The following is a 12,829-nucleotide window of genomic DNA, read 5'->3' as shown; positions in this document are numbered from 1 at the left end:
GGGGGGGGATAGATTTAGAGCATCAAATCAAGATAATACATGTATAAAGTTTTAGGAGGCAGGCCATCAGAGAAACTGTACATAGAGTTTGGAGAGGAAGAGCAGTGATTCATTCTACAAGCATAGTTTAGATGAAGGGGACATTGTTTAATTAAATATTTTTTATAGAGGACAAGGGTTTTTGAAAATGTATTATTGTGGTTGTCTAAAATTGGCTCAAAAAACATTTTGGGTTGGCAGTGGAAAAATTGGGTCAGAAGATCGAGCCAGTTAGTTGTTAAGGCCTAAGACAATAAAGGTCAAACTAAATAAACAGGCAGAGACGCGATCGACGGCGACATTGTACAATGAAGTTTAGTGAAGAAGAGACTTAGTATGGGGGAAGTTATCGCACTACTGGCTTGTCACCAAGAACCCGCAGCTTCTTTCCACAAGCATTTTATTTTTATTGCGGTTTATGCTACAACTTTAAAAGAAAAAATCAATATTGCAATGTATAAAGGTATAGCGTAAGGGTATTATTTACTGAAGATAAATGATACAAAGTGAATCACGACGGGTAAAATATATAGTACCCGTCAATTCATTAGTCAAGGAAAACCGTACATCAATCTAGCGGTTTATAATTTGTTTCAATCTTTGCAAATCAAATTTCCAGTGAAGTAAAAACCTATGGGCGAGTATAAACTCATCAGCTTACAATCCTTACAGATACTGCTGATAATTCCAATGACAACCCTATAAGTCAAACTCTATGTGCACCTGTATCCAAGTAATTTAGGTTGTACAGATCTGGGTCACTGAAATCGATCACTTCATTAGGTACTTAAACTGAACTGGTGGAGTACTGTACAAGAAGGAAAGCCTGCATCTGTGTGTATTAAGTTACTAACACTGAAGAGTCTTAATAAAGATACAATGTATGGTCACGCAGTGATCAATCTACTATAAGTTTGTATGGGTCTTTTCCCACTGTATGGTTAAAAGATATGGGTCCCACCATGTCAAATTTGAGGATTTTCAGAAATTCTATGGGTCAAATCAAAATTCTATACATGTAGGTACAGGACCCAGGACTGAGGACTCACATGTAGATTATCACTGGTCACATACTATATAAACAACATCCTCACATAGCTACGATGTGAAAACCTCCACCAGATAACAACCAAAATCTAATAATAGTCTGGAAACCTGTATACTGTGACCTATTTCGAGTCTAATTCCGAGCCTGATTCCATTTCCAGGTTTGATGGATCGAGTGCCCTACAGCACACATGTATCTGATGGGGTTTCCAGAGCCAGATTGAGCTCTAAAATCATGTGTCCTGATGGGGTTTCCAGAAGACATTAAATTAAAGTGGCTTTAAAACGAGAAATTTAAAAGGCTGTTTACACAATCGATGTTTTGGTTTGTACCAGTGCCCTGCATAGTACAAATGGTAAGAGCAAGTCACATTTTCTATGCAAATAAAATATAAACACGAACATTCTATCTAATATTGTAAAAACTCTGAGATCAATCACATGTATATATATATAAATGATGAACCTCTAAAGAGGTGATCAAAGAACTAGAGAGGTTGCTAAGAAACTCTTGTCATTTGTTTTTTATATAAATACACTTGGATACAAAGCAGTATATATATATATACCAGTGTCAATTCTATTACACACGCCTATACACAGGGGCATTCAATTGATTCTGATCTATGAAATATCATATATATCTGCATCCTTGTTAGAAATTTGTACAAACTGTCAGACAAAATGCTTTTATATCATGTTAGTGGTTCATACATTATGGCAGTAAAATGATAACATGGTGTTTAAAATAACCATGATACATGCAAAGACGCTATTCTGAATTTATTACAGGTATACCGTTATATACAGCTAAAACAAAATGTACAAGTTACTGTCTACTATTGAGCCAAAAATTGATGTTCCAGTCAGATATTTAATCAATAAAAGCAAATTAATTAAATATTGTACAGTATCTCTCTTTCAAACTTATATTTGCATACTGGCATGCTTGGCCTTAATAATAGATATGGTGAAATGTATGACTATATTATGCTGTATGAAATTAAACTAGGAAGAAAAAACACTTTAAAACGACCAATTAGAATAAACTAGAATTTAAGTTATTGTGTATATTTTTAATTCATTAACTACCATATGCCATGACCATGACCTATAATACCTTGCCGACACAACGAGATGGACAACTATAATGCCTTATCATACCATTTCTAAACATTTCTCAAATTGATTTAGACAGATTGATTTTCTAAATCTATCAATATTACATGTACATGTCAATGCATATATTCCAGACAAAACTGAATCACTGATATGACCCTTTTAATATATTCATCCATCATATTTCACTGCATGTGTTTGGGGCAAAAACTACTTTGTCAAGATAATTCAAATTGTGAATTTTGACCTGGTCCAATTGTGAAGTGAAACCGACTCTACTGATGAAATAGCGTATTAAGGTATAATACTCCATGTTTTACCAATTTACACAAAGACTGTAAAGACTGCAATGTTCTCTAGTGTATACCTAATCTTTCTTGTAACTGTGCTCTGAACAAATTAGATCTACCATCTACTGATCATTTGACCAGAATCGTGTACATATTATTATGTATTACAATGTATAACATATATCAAAACCAGACCCCATTCATCTATTGTATTGAACTTTATATTGTTTCCTTGAGACATGTACTATACATTTATAACTCAACCTCACACACATACGGAATGTACCTCTGAATATGACCTACTTTAATTATAATTACACATCAATATCATTCCCTTCTATACTAGTTCCAGATAGGTAATATTGCTATTTCATGCCAAAAAATATGTGTTTCAAAGGTATGATATGCAAGGTTAGTTGAATATTTCCAATACTCTCACACAAACATGGTAATTAACATGCAACCTTACTCTTTTAACACAAATTAATCACAGGTATCTGTATATGAATGGATATATATAAGCTGAAGTAACCAAAACGTATGATGTGAAAGGTATCAATTAAACATCCTTGACTCTTAACGCAAATTACAAACCGTTTGATATGATACATGTGTAAGGCAGCATATATCCTTAACTACACCCCGAGAAACTAGATTGTCCCAAATCTATCCCTATAGTGTGCACATGTATTCATGGGAATACAATTACAGTGCATATTTTAGGAATTGGTAAAATTCAAACTGCAAACTAAGTCTGATATACATATATCTGTATCAATAGGCCAAGACAGTGTGTTGCTTGTAGAGATATAAATATCCACTGCAGACTGGCAGTGATGGGGTGAAGGGCGGCCATACCGGTGCACATACTGTGTGCATGTCTGCAGCTGAACACAAATAAACACTGGTAAACAGCAAGCTGTACACTAATTATAGGTTTAGTTGATCAGCTATTAAACAACACAACAAAACCCCAAAGTAAACATGACTTTTGATTAATCGTTACTTATATTGAAATTAATCTATATATATATAGCTATATGATCCAGAAATTGTGCATCACCAAACGCACAGAAGAATATTTATTCAACAAAAAATGTCAAACATGCATGCCCTCCAACATGAACTTCATGATTTCAATCATAGGCACAAAATACCATTTAATAATTGCATACCTTATAATATAATATATACGATGTATACCCTTAGTTTTATAAAGACCTAGCAAATATAAATTATTGATCAAGAATAAAATAAGGAAATGAAAGAATTTACAGATATACTTTTAAGCCGCTTCTTTTTCAGCATTTTTTTTCATATGGAGTATGTATGTACACAAAAAACTATCCATGTTTTTATGTATTTACAATACCTCTTTAGTATTTATACAATACCTCTTAGTAAATTATCATATTCTACATTGTACACGTACATAAAAATGAAGCGGTAGTGTTTTGTATTTATATAATACGTTCCCCATGGTTATATAGACTTTTTCTGCTTGCAGTCCACAGGACTAGTTGAATAGATTATTTACTAGTCCAAGGTTCCTCAATGTCCAAGATTTCCTAATAAAGAAACATCATGATCTACAGCAATAAATATCAAAAGTAATCGGCTGTAGGCCAGGGGAGTTCAAATAACTACTGCCATAAAAATATGGTGGAGTTTTAGGGCAATTTAGACAATATCATGCAAAATATCTTATTTAAACAGTTTTCTAAAATTTAACAAGAGTACCGCGAGGTGGAACAATATATGCCCGATGAACGCCATATAGTGTTATATACTTTCTTACTTTGAAATTAGGACTGCATCAATTTAAGAGTGGTTAGCTGACATGCTATAAAATAATGTAGGAGAAAATCTCCGGACAAAAAATCAAATACTGAAATGAACAAAGGGCAATAATTATACTTTTGCAAAAATTGTTGAATCAAAATTCCTTTAAGGGAGACACAACTTCATATCATGATTATGATGTATACCAAGTTTCAAAAGAGATCTAGCTGTTGAAAAATGTAGGAGGAGATTGCCGGACAAAAATTAAATACTGAAATAAACAAAGGGCAATAACTTTTGCAAAAATTGTCGAATTAAAATTCTTTTCATGGAAACACAAAAACATATCATGATTATTTAGCCTACTAAGTTTCAAAGAAATCCGTGAAAAAATGTAGGAGGAGATCTCAGGACAAAAAATCAAATACTGAAATGAACAAAGGGCAATAACTTTTGGAAAATTGTCAAATCAAAATTCTTTTGAGGGAGACACAACTTCATATCATGATTATAATGTATACCAAGTTTCAAAGAGATCAGTCAAAAATTGTAGGAGGAGATTGCCGGACAAACAAAAGTTAACGCCAGACGGAAGGACAACGCCATACCATAAATACTCCCGTCAAATTTGACGGGCGTATAAAAATGAGTATTCTTATTTGATAATCATATTTTTCACAAGTCCAAAGGACCAGTTAGGTGATTCACTAGTCCTTGCTGAAATCTACTAGTCAAGGACTAACAGTCTAGTGTTAGTGTCGACCCCTCCCTGTTCCCGTATTATAATACGAGTTGGAAGGATTATCCTGTTATATCATCACTTCAACTAAAATAGGGGTTTATTATAAGCTGGACTCTTTTCATTGACCTAGCTTTAGATCAGTGCAGTTCAACAGGTGTTATATAGCTAATAAGGATTATTTACAATCTCGATAAATTACATGATAAAAACAAAGATTTGCATGATTAACCGATCAATAATAACAATTAAATTCATATTTTCATATTGAAATAAGGTTTCCGATGGATATAAAACTTTGTGTGCTTCGTCAAAGATTCCTCCACTGATGTGTGTTTTTCACAGGAAGAGAAATCAATTGTTAAATGTCGACTCAACACATGCGACCAGCAGAAGCTGATAAGTGCTATTATAAACTTTGACTGTACACAAATGTCAGAGGGAACGATTTAAACTGAATGGATTCACTGATTTTTTTCTGGTACGAGGCATCACATGGTTATCCATCTAAATTCGTGTGTTAGATTATATATAATTTCAGGCATTATATGTGACATAATATTATTCAACCAGCTGATTTCAACATTCTGTTTACCCAAAGCAGGTTAAGTGCCCTTTACCAGTGGCAGCTTTTATATCCCTAAATCTGTTGGTACCAGCTACTTACCAGGGAACTAATTACAGTCCACAGGCCTCGCATGTTCATTTCAAAAAATTGAAATACCTCTTGGTAATATACAATTGCCGATTTCCTCTTTTAAAAGTGTCACATGATTAGATACCTTTTTAATACGACAGCGTAGCTTTTCCACAGATAGTTTTATCAATAGCATTGATATGGTATGAAGACTGAGAGTTTATTTAACATCGGCCGAGATAAAACACACACTCACCAATAAACATTGTAATCTGTATTCTACTATGCACCAGTATTTGCTGTTTGTGTTTCAAACATTTTAAAACATGCAGAGAACTTTTTCTCTTTTTTTGTTCAATTGTATGTACGGTAATTATTATCACTTTTATTACTAATTAATACAAATATTTTATGTGCCAAAATCAAATAATCTATTCGTGTGAATTGTTCTTTTCAGCCAGAAGTGTACAAAATGTCTTAGATTTGGTTGTATACATGTACATGTATACACAATGGTCTTGGACACTAAATATACTTTTTCTTTTTTCTCTCTCCAATATTCCAGCAGCCTATAGGCTAGCTATCAAATACAAATTACAAAATGGTGTTGACACAATCTGATCAATTGATTACAATAATGGTTTTGTTTTTAAAAGATCTCAATGATAAACTGTAGTAAAACCTTCAATGGTCATTACTCTGGTAATTTTTTTGTATTTATAATGATCCAAGTTGAACGTCACAGACATGTACATCTATATACACCCAGCTCATTTAAATCGTACTATTAAACTGTATGTTGTGAAACTTGCTGATCACGGAGTACTTTTAGGGATCCTCGTATCACTGCTTAAAACTTTAAACTGCATGATGGAACTTGAATCAATCATTTCTCAATTTAAGAGAAATTGTCATATCTTGCAGGACTTTTTGGAAAAATACTGAAGATGAAATAAATAAAATATAATCGACAATGGTGTTCTGAATGTAAAAACGAGTAGGGCTATAGACCTAGATTTGAACCTTGGACTTCAGGTTGTTGTACTATTATTGCTTTCACTTACTAAGCTAACCTGGTCAACGCAGGTTTGTGGCACAACTGTGCTCCAAAATGAAACTAAGGGGAGATTACTGTAATTCTATGAAAAATCACAGTGCAGAGCGACAGGGATCGCGACAGGGATCCTGAAATAATTTATTCACCAAATGGGGTCACCAAGGTGCACCCTTTCTATTTTTAATATTGCCTACTAATTATATTACTGCCTATATAGCTACCAATGTTTGTTTAAATTTGCTTTCAGGAAAAAATTCAATTCCCATCAGATACCCTAGGGGTTGAATATCACATCTTAATTAATTGGCTGTGTTCAGTTTCTTGTATCAGTAGACTTTGAAAAGTGTGACAGTGCATAAATTTTCATTAGACTGTAGTGTTGAACCTATTATAAAATCTGTTAAATATAAACAAACTTCCCATCCATAAACACTCACATGTATATACAAGTTACCTGTTTGATAGAAAACAAAATATCATCACTCAATTAATATTATCTTCACAAACAAACAGACGGAGATAAACACAAACATCAATACGAGTCCCAAAGACCGATATTAAATCGACCACTCATCAAAACAAGAGGATCAACCGATCAACCGACCCACCCAGAGTTACCAAGTCATTAACCTGGCACTGGACCAGCAAGTCCAACAATCAATGAGATGGACAGGTCCAGCAAACAATGGGTCAGTCCATTCAAAATAACAGGGGTGGCAGTATTAATTGAGCTATATATGTACATATTCATATTGTAATAAACTCAATTATCTTGCTCGTCAGCTGTCTGTCTATTCATTAAGTCCCAATGACAATACACTGACAATGATATGATGGATGGGTTGGTGTAAGCAGTACATACGAGTGCTGTAATGAATTGTTTCTCGTCATCACCTCTACTGGGTACAGTTGTCCAGGCGAAAAACGGTACGATGGTTATTATCCTGTACTTATTCAGGATTCAGGGCCATAAATATGAAAGATTGCATATCTATTATAGAGCAACATTGCCTTTGTACAAAGGGTACTTATCGTTTACAAACTGGACATCCTGTAATATTCAGGTCAGCAACAGGGCAAGAACAAATTTTTCAAAACCAGTAATTCTTATCAAAGGCCTATGCTTTTGGAAGGTAACAGCAGGAGTGTACAGTTCCATAAGTCTACACACCTTACTTGCCAATACCTTACTTTTGGTTTGGTTTGTTTGTGTTTTACGTCCTATTAACAGCTATGGTCATTTAAGGACGTGCCAGGTTTTGGTGGTGGAGGAAAGCCGGGACTTCCCAGAGAAAAACCACTGACGACCTAGCGACTGCCCCACATAGGCCTCGAACCTGTGACCCAGTGGTGGAGGGCTATAGTGGTAGCAGAATGTCAGACGCCTTCATCACTTGGCCACCACGGCCCCCCCCTCACTTTTATCTTTGGTGTTGAGCATGCATGATGTACATGTCAATACCAGGAAGTCGATGGGTTCCGTCCTTCAGCCGGGGCATACTGCCGTTCGCTTGATGCTCAGCTTTAAACAAATCAAATTAAAAGTCAAGAATCCTGTAAAACTTTGCAATGATACAGTTTATATACTGCAGGGCTTTTTCTTAGTAGATCAGATGCCTTATCGATCAATTCTGGAAATTGCATCACTTCCCCAAATTCGAATCCTGAAACTAATAATTTTACAAGAATACTAATTTTGAGACAATAACCTCTTATTACCCTAGCAAACATAAGAAATGTGTCTATACTCCAATCAGGGCACTTCCAAGGATTTAATGCAAATGTCTATTATATATCACAAAAGTCAATTTTTTCGCTCAGTTTTTATAATTTTCGTAATATGTTGAATTTGGATAGTTTTAACTTCCGACACCAAAATGGTGGTGCACTATGCCATCAGATTATTGGCCAAACTTTAGTGGAATGCGATATTAACTGCGGAAACAGTAGTCAATTGCAATTTTTCTGAATGTTGTACATGTATTGCCATTTCGTTACTGGGGAATTTAACGTATGAATGGGACAAACACACCTTTTTGTCTCTCAATTGTGATGAGAAAAGTCAAAATTTGAGGTAATGTGATGTTGTGGTTTTTGCTCTAGGCTACTGTATTTGACATCCCACTTAGGCCAGTAATTAAAAGGGTTACTGCATTGCCTTAGCATTCCCATGGTATGACTGATGCTGTCATTTTCCCCTCTAGTTACACAAGATTATTCGCAGTCTTCCAATAACAGGTGGAACAAGTCTTAATAGTCAGTAATGAGGGCTTCAATGATGATAGCCACTAACTAGAGTCTGGAGTAGACGTATGAAAAGGATTTGATATTGTACATGACCGTAGGTGGCATTTGATCACATTTGAACATTTAACTTTGACATTTTACGTTATTAATTTGTGATATGAGGGTAACTGCAACTACCCTTTGAACATTTTCAGATTTTGGCATGGCATGCATTTTCTTCCCAAAGAACAATTTGAAGAATAGGCAACTTGTATGTTACAATTTCTGTGGAATTTGTAGACACTGCTTCACATGATCATGAGACATCTAGTCGCCACTGTACTGTATACATGTTATACTGAAGCGGAGGAGCTTGACTGTAGCAGGGATTGTATGTTAAAATATTTATTACATGTACCTTGCAATTGTCTGCTAGGTTTAACCTGTTATGTCAGTATATATGCGTACAATGTAGAAAAAAAACTATAAAACTGAGACATTGAACATCCAAAGACTAAAGTATTAAATATGTATACTATATATATCGCTGCATCAGCTGATCACGGGTCAGGTGTAAAGTTTACTGGCGTGTATAGGATAGCCTCAGTGAGGCCAAGTGTATGTACACAAACACAGCACGTGACAGGAAACTCCAGTGTGTATTGTAACAACACGTTTGTATGGAAACGTGTGGTTGTGTAATAACACCATGGCAGATTGTCAGATAACATTACAATGTCGATGTTGACATTGTCTCTAGTTTCAATGAGTCTTTTAACGACTTACCGTGAAGTGCAAACAAATGAAGGGGTAATGAATGGGGGACAGTTCGTCCCGCAAACGTAGGACCTTCCTCGGGTGAGCTAGAATCGGAGTCGGGAGAGCCAGCTCCCCGCGTGTTACCGTTAGAACTGGGTATTGTCATTGTCCCCGGACCGGGCCCGAAACTCCCCAGGCTCCGGGCCCTTAAACGTGCACTCGCAGAAGAGGTTGCACCTAATGTCATTTCTGCACCTGTGCCACTCGTGCCTGGTGCACTTCCAGAGAAAGTCCGCACGCGGGGCGCACTCGTGCTCTGTTTCCCGCCCATTGTCACAACTAAGGATACTCTAGAAGCTTATCCTTATGTCTCCACATTGATCTTGTCCGGTTATCCATGTATTTAGTAAGAAACCACCTCTGTGTGAATGTTTAGCCATTGTGAACATTGCCCTCCGCCATGTTAAGTCTTCCTTGTTTTGCGTCATGGCACCAACACAAATCGTGACGTATTCATCATGTGATTAACACAATAACATTAACAGGCAAAACTAAGCAATAAACAACGTAAATCATTTTTATTTGATAAAGCTGAGGAAAATATATATCAAGTACTTTTATTAAATATTTCCACCGTTTCTTGGTTTTTTTTTCCATTGCAGTCGTCGTTCCCTGGTAGGAAGTGTGTTGTGTACTAAATATGTTTCACCGCATCATTGAAATTATGCATAACTTATTTAACTTAAACCTGAGAATAAAATACTGCGCGCATTATACATTATATTGCCTACCAAATAGAAGTATCACGTACACATTACAAAGTTTACAGTGTTTTATAACTTGCATATCGCAGGTTTTATAACTTGCATATCGCTTTGTATTTACAAGGACTTAAAAGTCCGTGGTATTTATCATATCGCGCTGGTTTCAAGACAGACATGTACACGGAATTTGGTCCTCAGAAAGCAAGAATTTGTAAATTATAATTAATAAAAAAGTATATATTATACGAGTCATAAAAGGAAGCACGTACCGTGACATCAAAACAACATTAAACAATATAGACGATTTATGTGGGTAATTTTTCGAGATAGGTCTAACTATCGCATGTTTAGAATATTTCAGTTCTTGAAGTCAGGGATGTGTTGAAGTAGATATGGCAATTTGATCTTCTTTAATTTAATGGCATGACTTTTTTTCGCGAAACTAATATTATAAACAATAAGGATCGTGGATATTCGTTAAACAACATCAACTTGTGTTCTTGTGTAAACCCCGCTCTCAGGAACAAATATAGCAATGTGATATTTTATCATCACGACATTCTGTTTGTTCCTCTTTCCCTTTCCCACCAGTTATTCATTTACCAGGTTTAGTGTTATCGTAATCCAACATACTTATTCCATTTATGGAGCGCCGTTTGGAGTTATATTTTATTCAGTCTGTGATTTCAATATTACGATACCGTTGTTATTGAGCCACCGAAATTTACTTTAATGATAACTGATATAACCATTATTTCGTGATAACATTGATCTATTATTATGGTCATTCAATAAAGGTTTCCTCTCTCCCGACCAGGGACGTATAGTGTATATACTGTCCCTGCTCCCGACTAATTGAATAGACTTGCTTGGGGTAACACGTACCGTGGACGTGATTTCATTGGTCAATGTTTTAATCATGACGTCACTTAACAAAGCTTTTCATCTTTCATTGTGACGTCATGATTTATGGCAATTGTTTTCCCAATCATCAACAAATATAATTCATTTCTAACGGAAACATGAAACGGTGTTCTGGACATAATATGAAAGTTACGAGAGAGAAAAAACAATGTCCCCAAACTCGTAATGGCTGGTTATAGTGTTTATCTTAATTAACTCCCGGTATTTCATGTAAAAGACACACGGTAAACTTCATATCCTTTTACTAAAATTACTAACTTGAGTTAGAACAACATGATAGCCTTATTCCGTCTTATCTTCTCTTGAGAGCAGGTATTGATTGTTACGTCATTTGTTTCTGAGAATATCGTCATCAATTTTTGAGAAAGCGACGTAATTTTCTCACTCAAACCAGTGACGTAACAATCAATACCTGCTCTCAAGAGAAGATAACTCTGCAATACGCAAATACCTGCTCTCAAGAGAAGATAACTCTGCAATACGCAAAGACGGAATACAAGCAGGTGTTACCGATTCAAACAGAGTTGGCGAGTTAGGGAGGCTCTATCCTTCGCTAATAATCAGAAAAAATCATTGAAACTTATGCATAATGGTTATGCAACTTTTGTAGAGGTGACTTTATGAAAATCTAAGCATTCCGAACGATCGTTTTTTTTTTACGGTAAGTGCCAACAAAAATGAGTTTTCGTCATTTTTGATATTTTCCATTTTTTGGTTGTGTGACATTGTTCGGAACTATATCAACAATAAAAATGAAAAGAAACATCGATAATTAACCAAACAAATATTTGTTTATCACAAAATACATATAACACCACGGAATTAGATTATTATCCATTGCAGGGACGTATACTGTCCCTGTCCATTGTAATTGTTATCTAAGTCCGTGATAACACGTTACACAATGCGGGTTTTTTTTCTCCATTAAAACAGTTAGGATTAATGTGCTTATCTACAAGCTAAAAGCAAACAAAGTACACAGTTTCGTTCAAAAAGTGTACGGAGTTGAACAAATATATACATTATGACTTTCAATTTCATATATTTTACATTTTACAGTCATTTTGATCTGGATAAGAGTTGTCTTCCTTGAAAAAAAAATCGGAACTTTTTGCAGAGGTTGTTTTTAATAATTACAGTGATCTCCCTTCACTTAGATCATAGTGATTTAAAATTGTCTATTGACTTATTTCTTCATATAAGGTTAAACAAATACTACAATGTCCTTTAAGAAACTTACCTGATAATCTAAAAAAAATATATATACTTTTTTTTTCAGTGACATTCAAATTATAGTCATATCTATAAGTATAGCTAATGCTACTTCATAACGACAATAAAATATAACAAATTTAAAACAATTTATTCATATATATGATCATCTTGAAGTCATTTCGTCTCATGCCATTGTCGTCCCGTGATTCAATATATATATCTATCAAGTTT

At 35.0% G+C, this 12,829-nt stretch overlaps 1 protein-coding gene across 1 annotated transcript in view; it reads right to left on the bottom strand.

Annotated features, from left to right (window-relative positions):
- LOC110448287 (E3 ubiquitin-protein ligase ZNRF2-like) overlaps nucleotides 1-10,205 on the bottom strand; it is a 29,982-nt gene extending 19,777 nt beyond the window's left edge. The window contains exon 1 of the mRNA XM_021494457.1: nucleotides 9,723-10,205. Coding sequence (XP_021350132.1) covers nucleotides 9,723-10,026 — 304 coding nt within the window. The 5' untranslated portion in view covers nucleotides 10,027-10,205. The remainder of the gene's footprint in view (nucleotides 1-9,722) is intronic.
- Between the last annotated feature and the right edge of the window lie 2,624 nt (nucleotides 10,206-12,829).

Source organism: Mizuhopecten yessoensis, unplaced genomic scaffold, assembly GCF_002113885.1.
Source record: "Mizuhopecten yessoensis strain PY_sf001 unplaced genomic scaffold, ASM211388v2 scaffold419, whole genome shotgun sequence".
In the NCBI taxonomy this organism is placed as follows: Eukaryota; Metazoa; Mollusca; class Bivalvia; order Pectinida; family Pectinidae; genus Mizuhopecten; species Mizuhopecten yessoensis.
The sequence above is the reverse complement of the archived record's forward strand: the minus strand, read 5'-3'. Positions and strand labels throughout refer to the sequence as shown.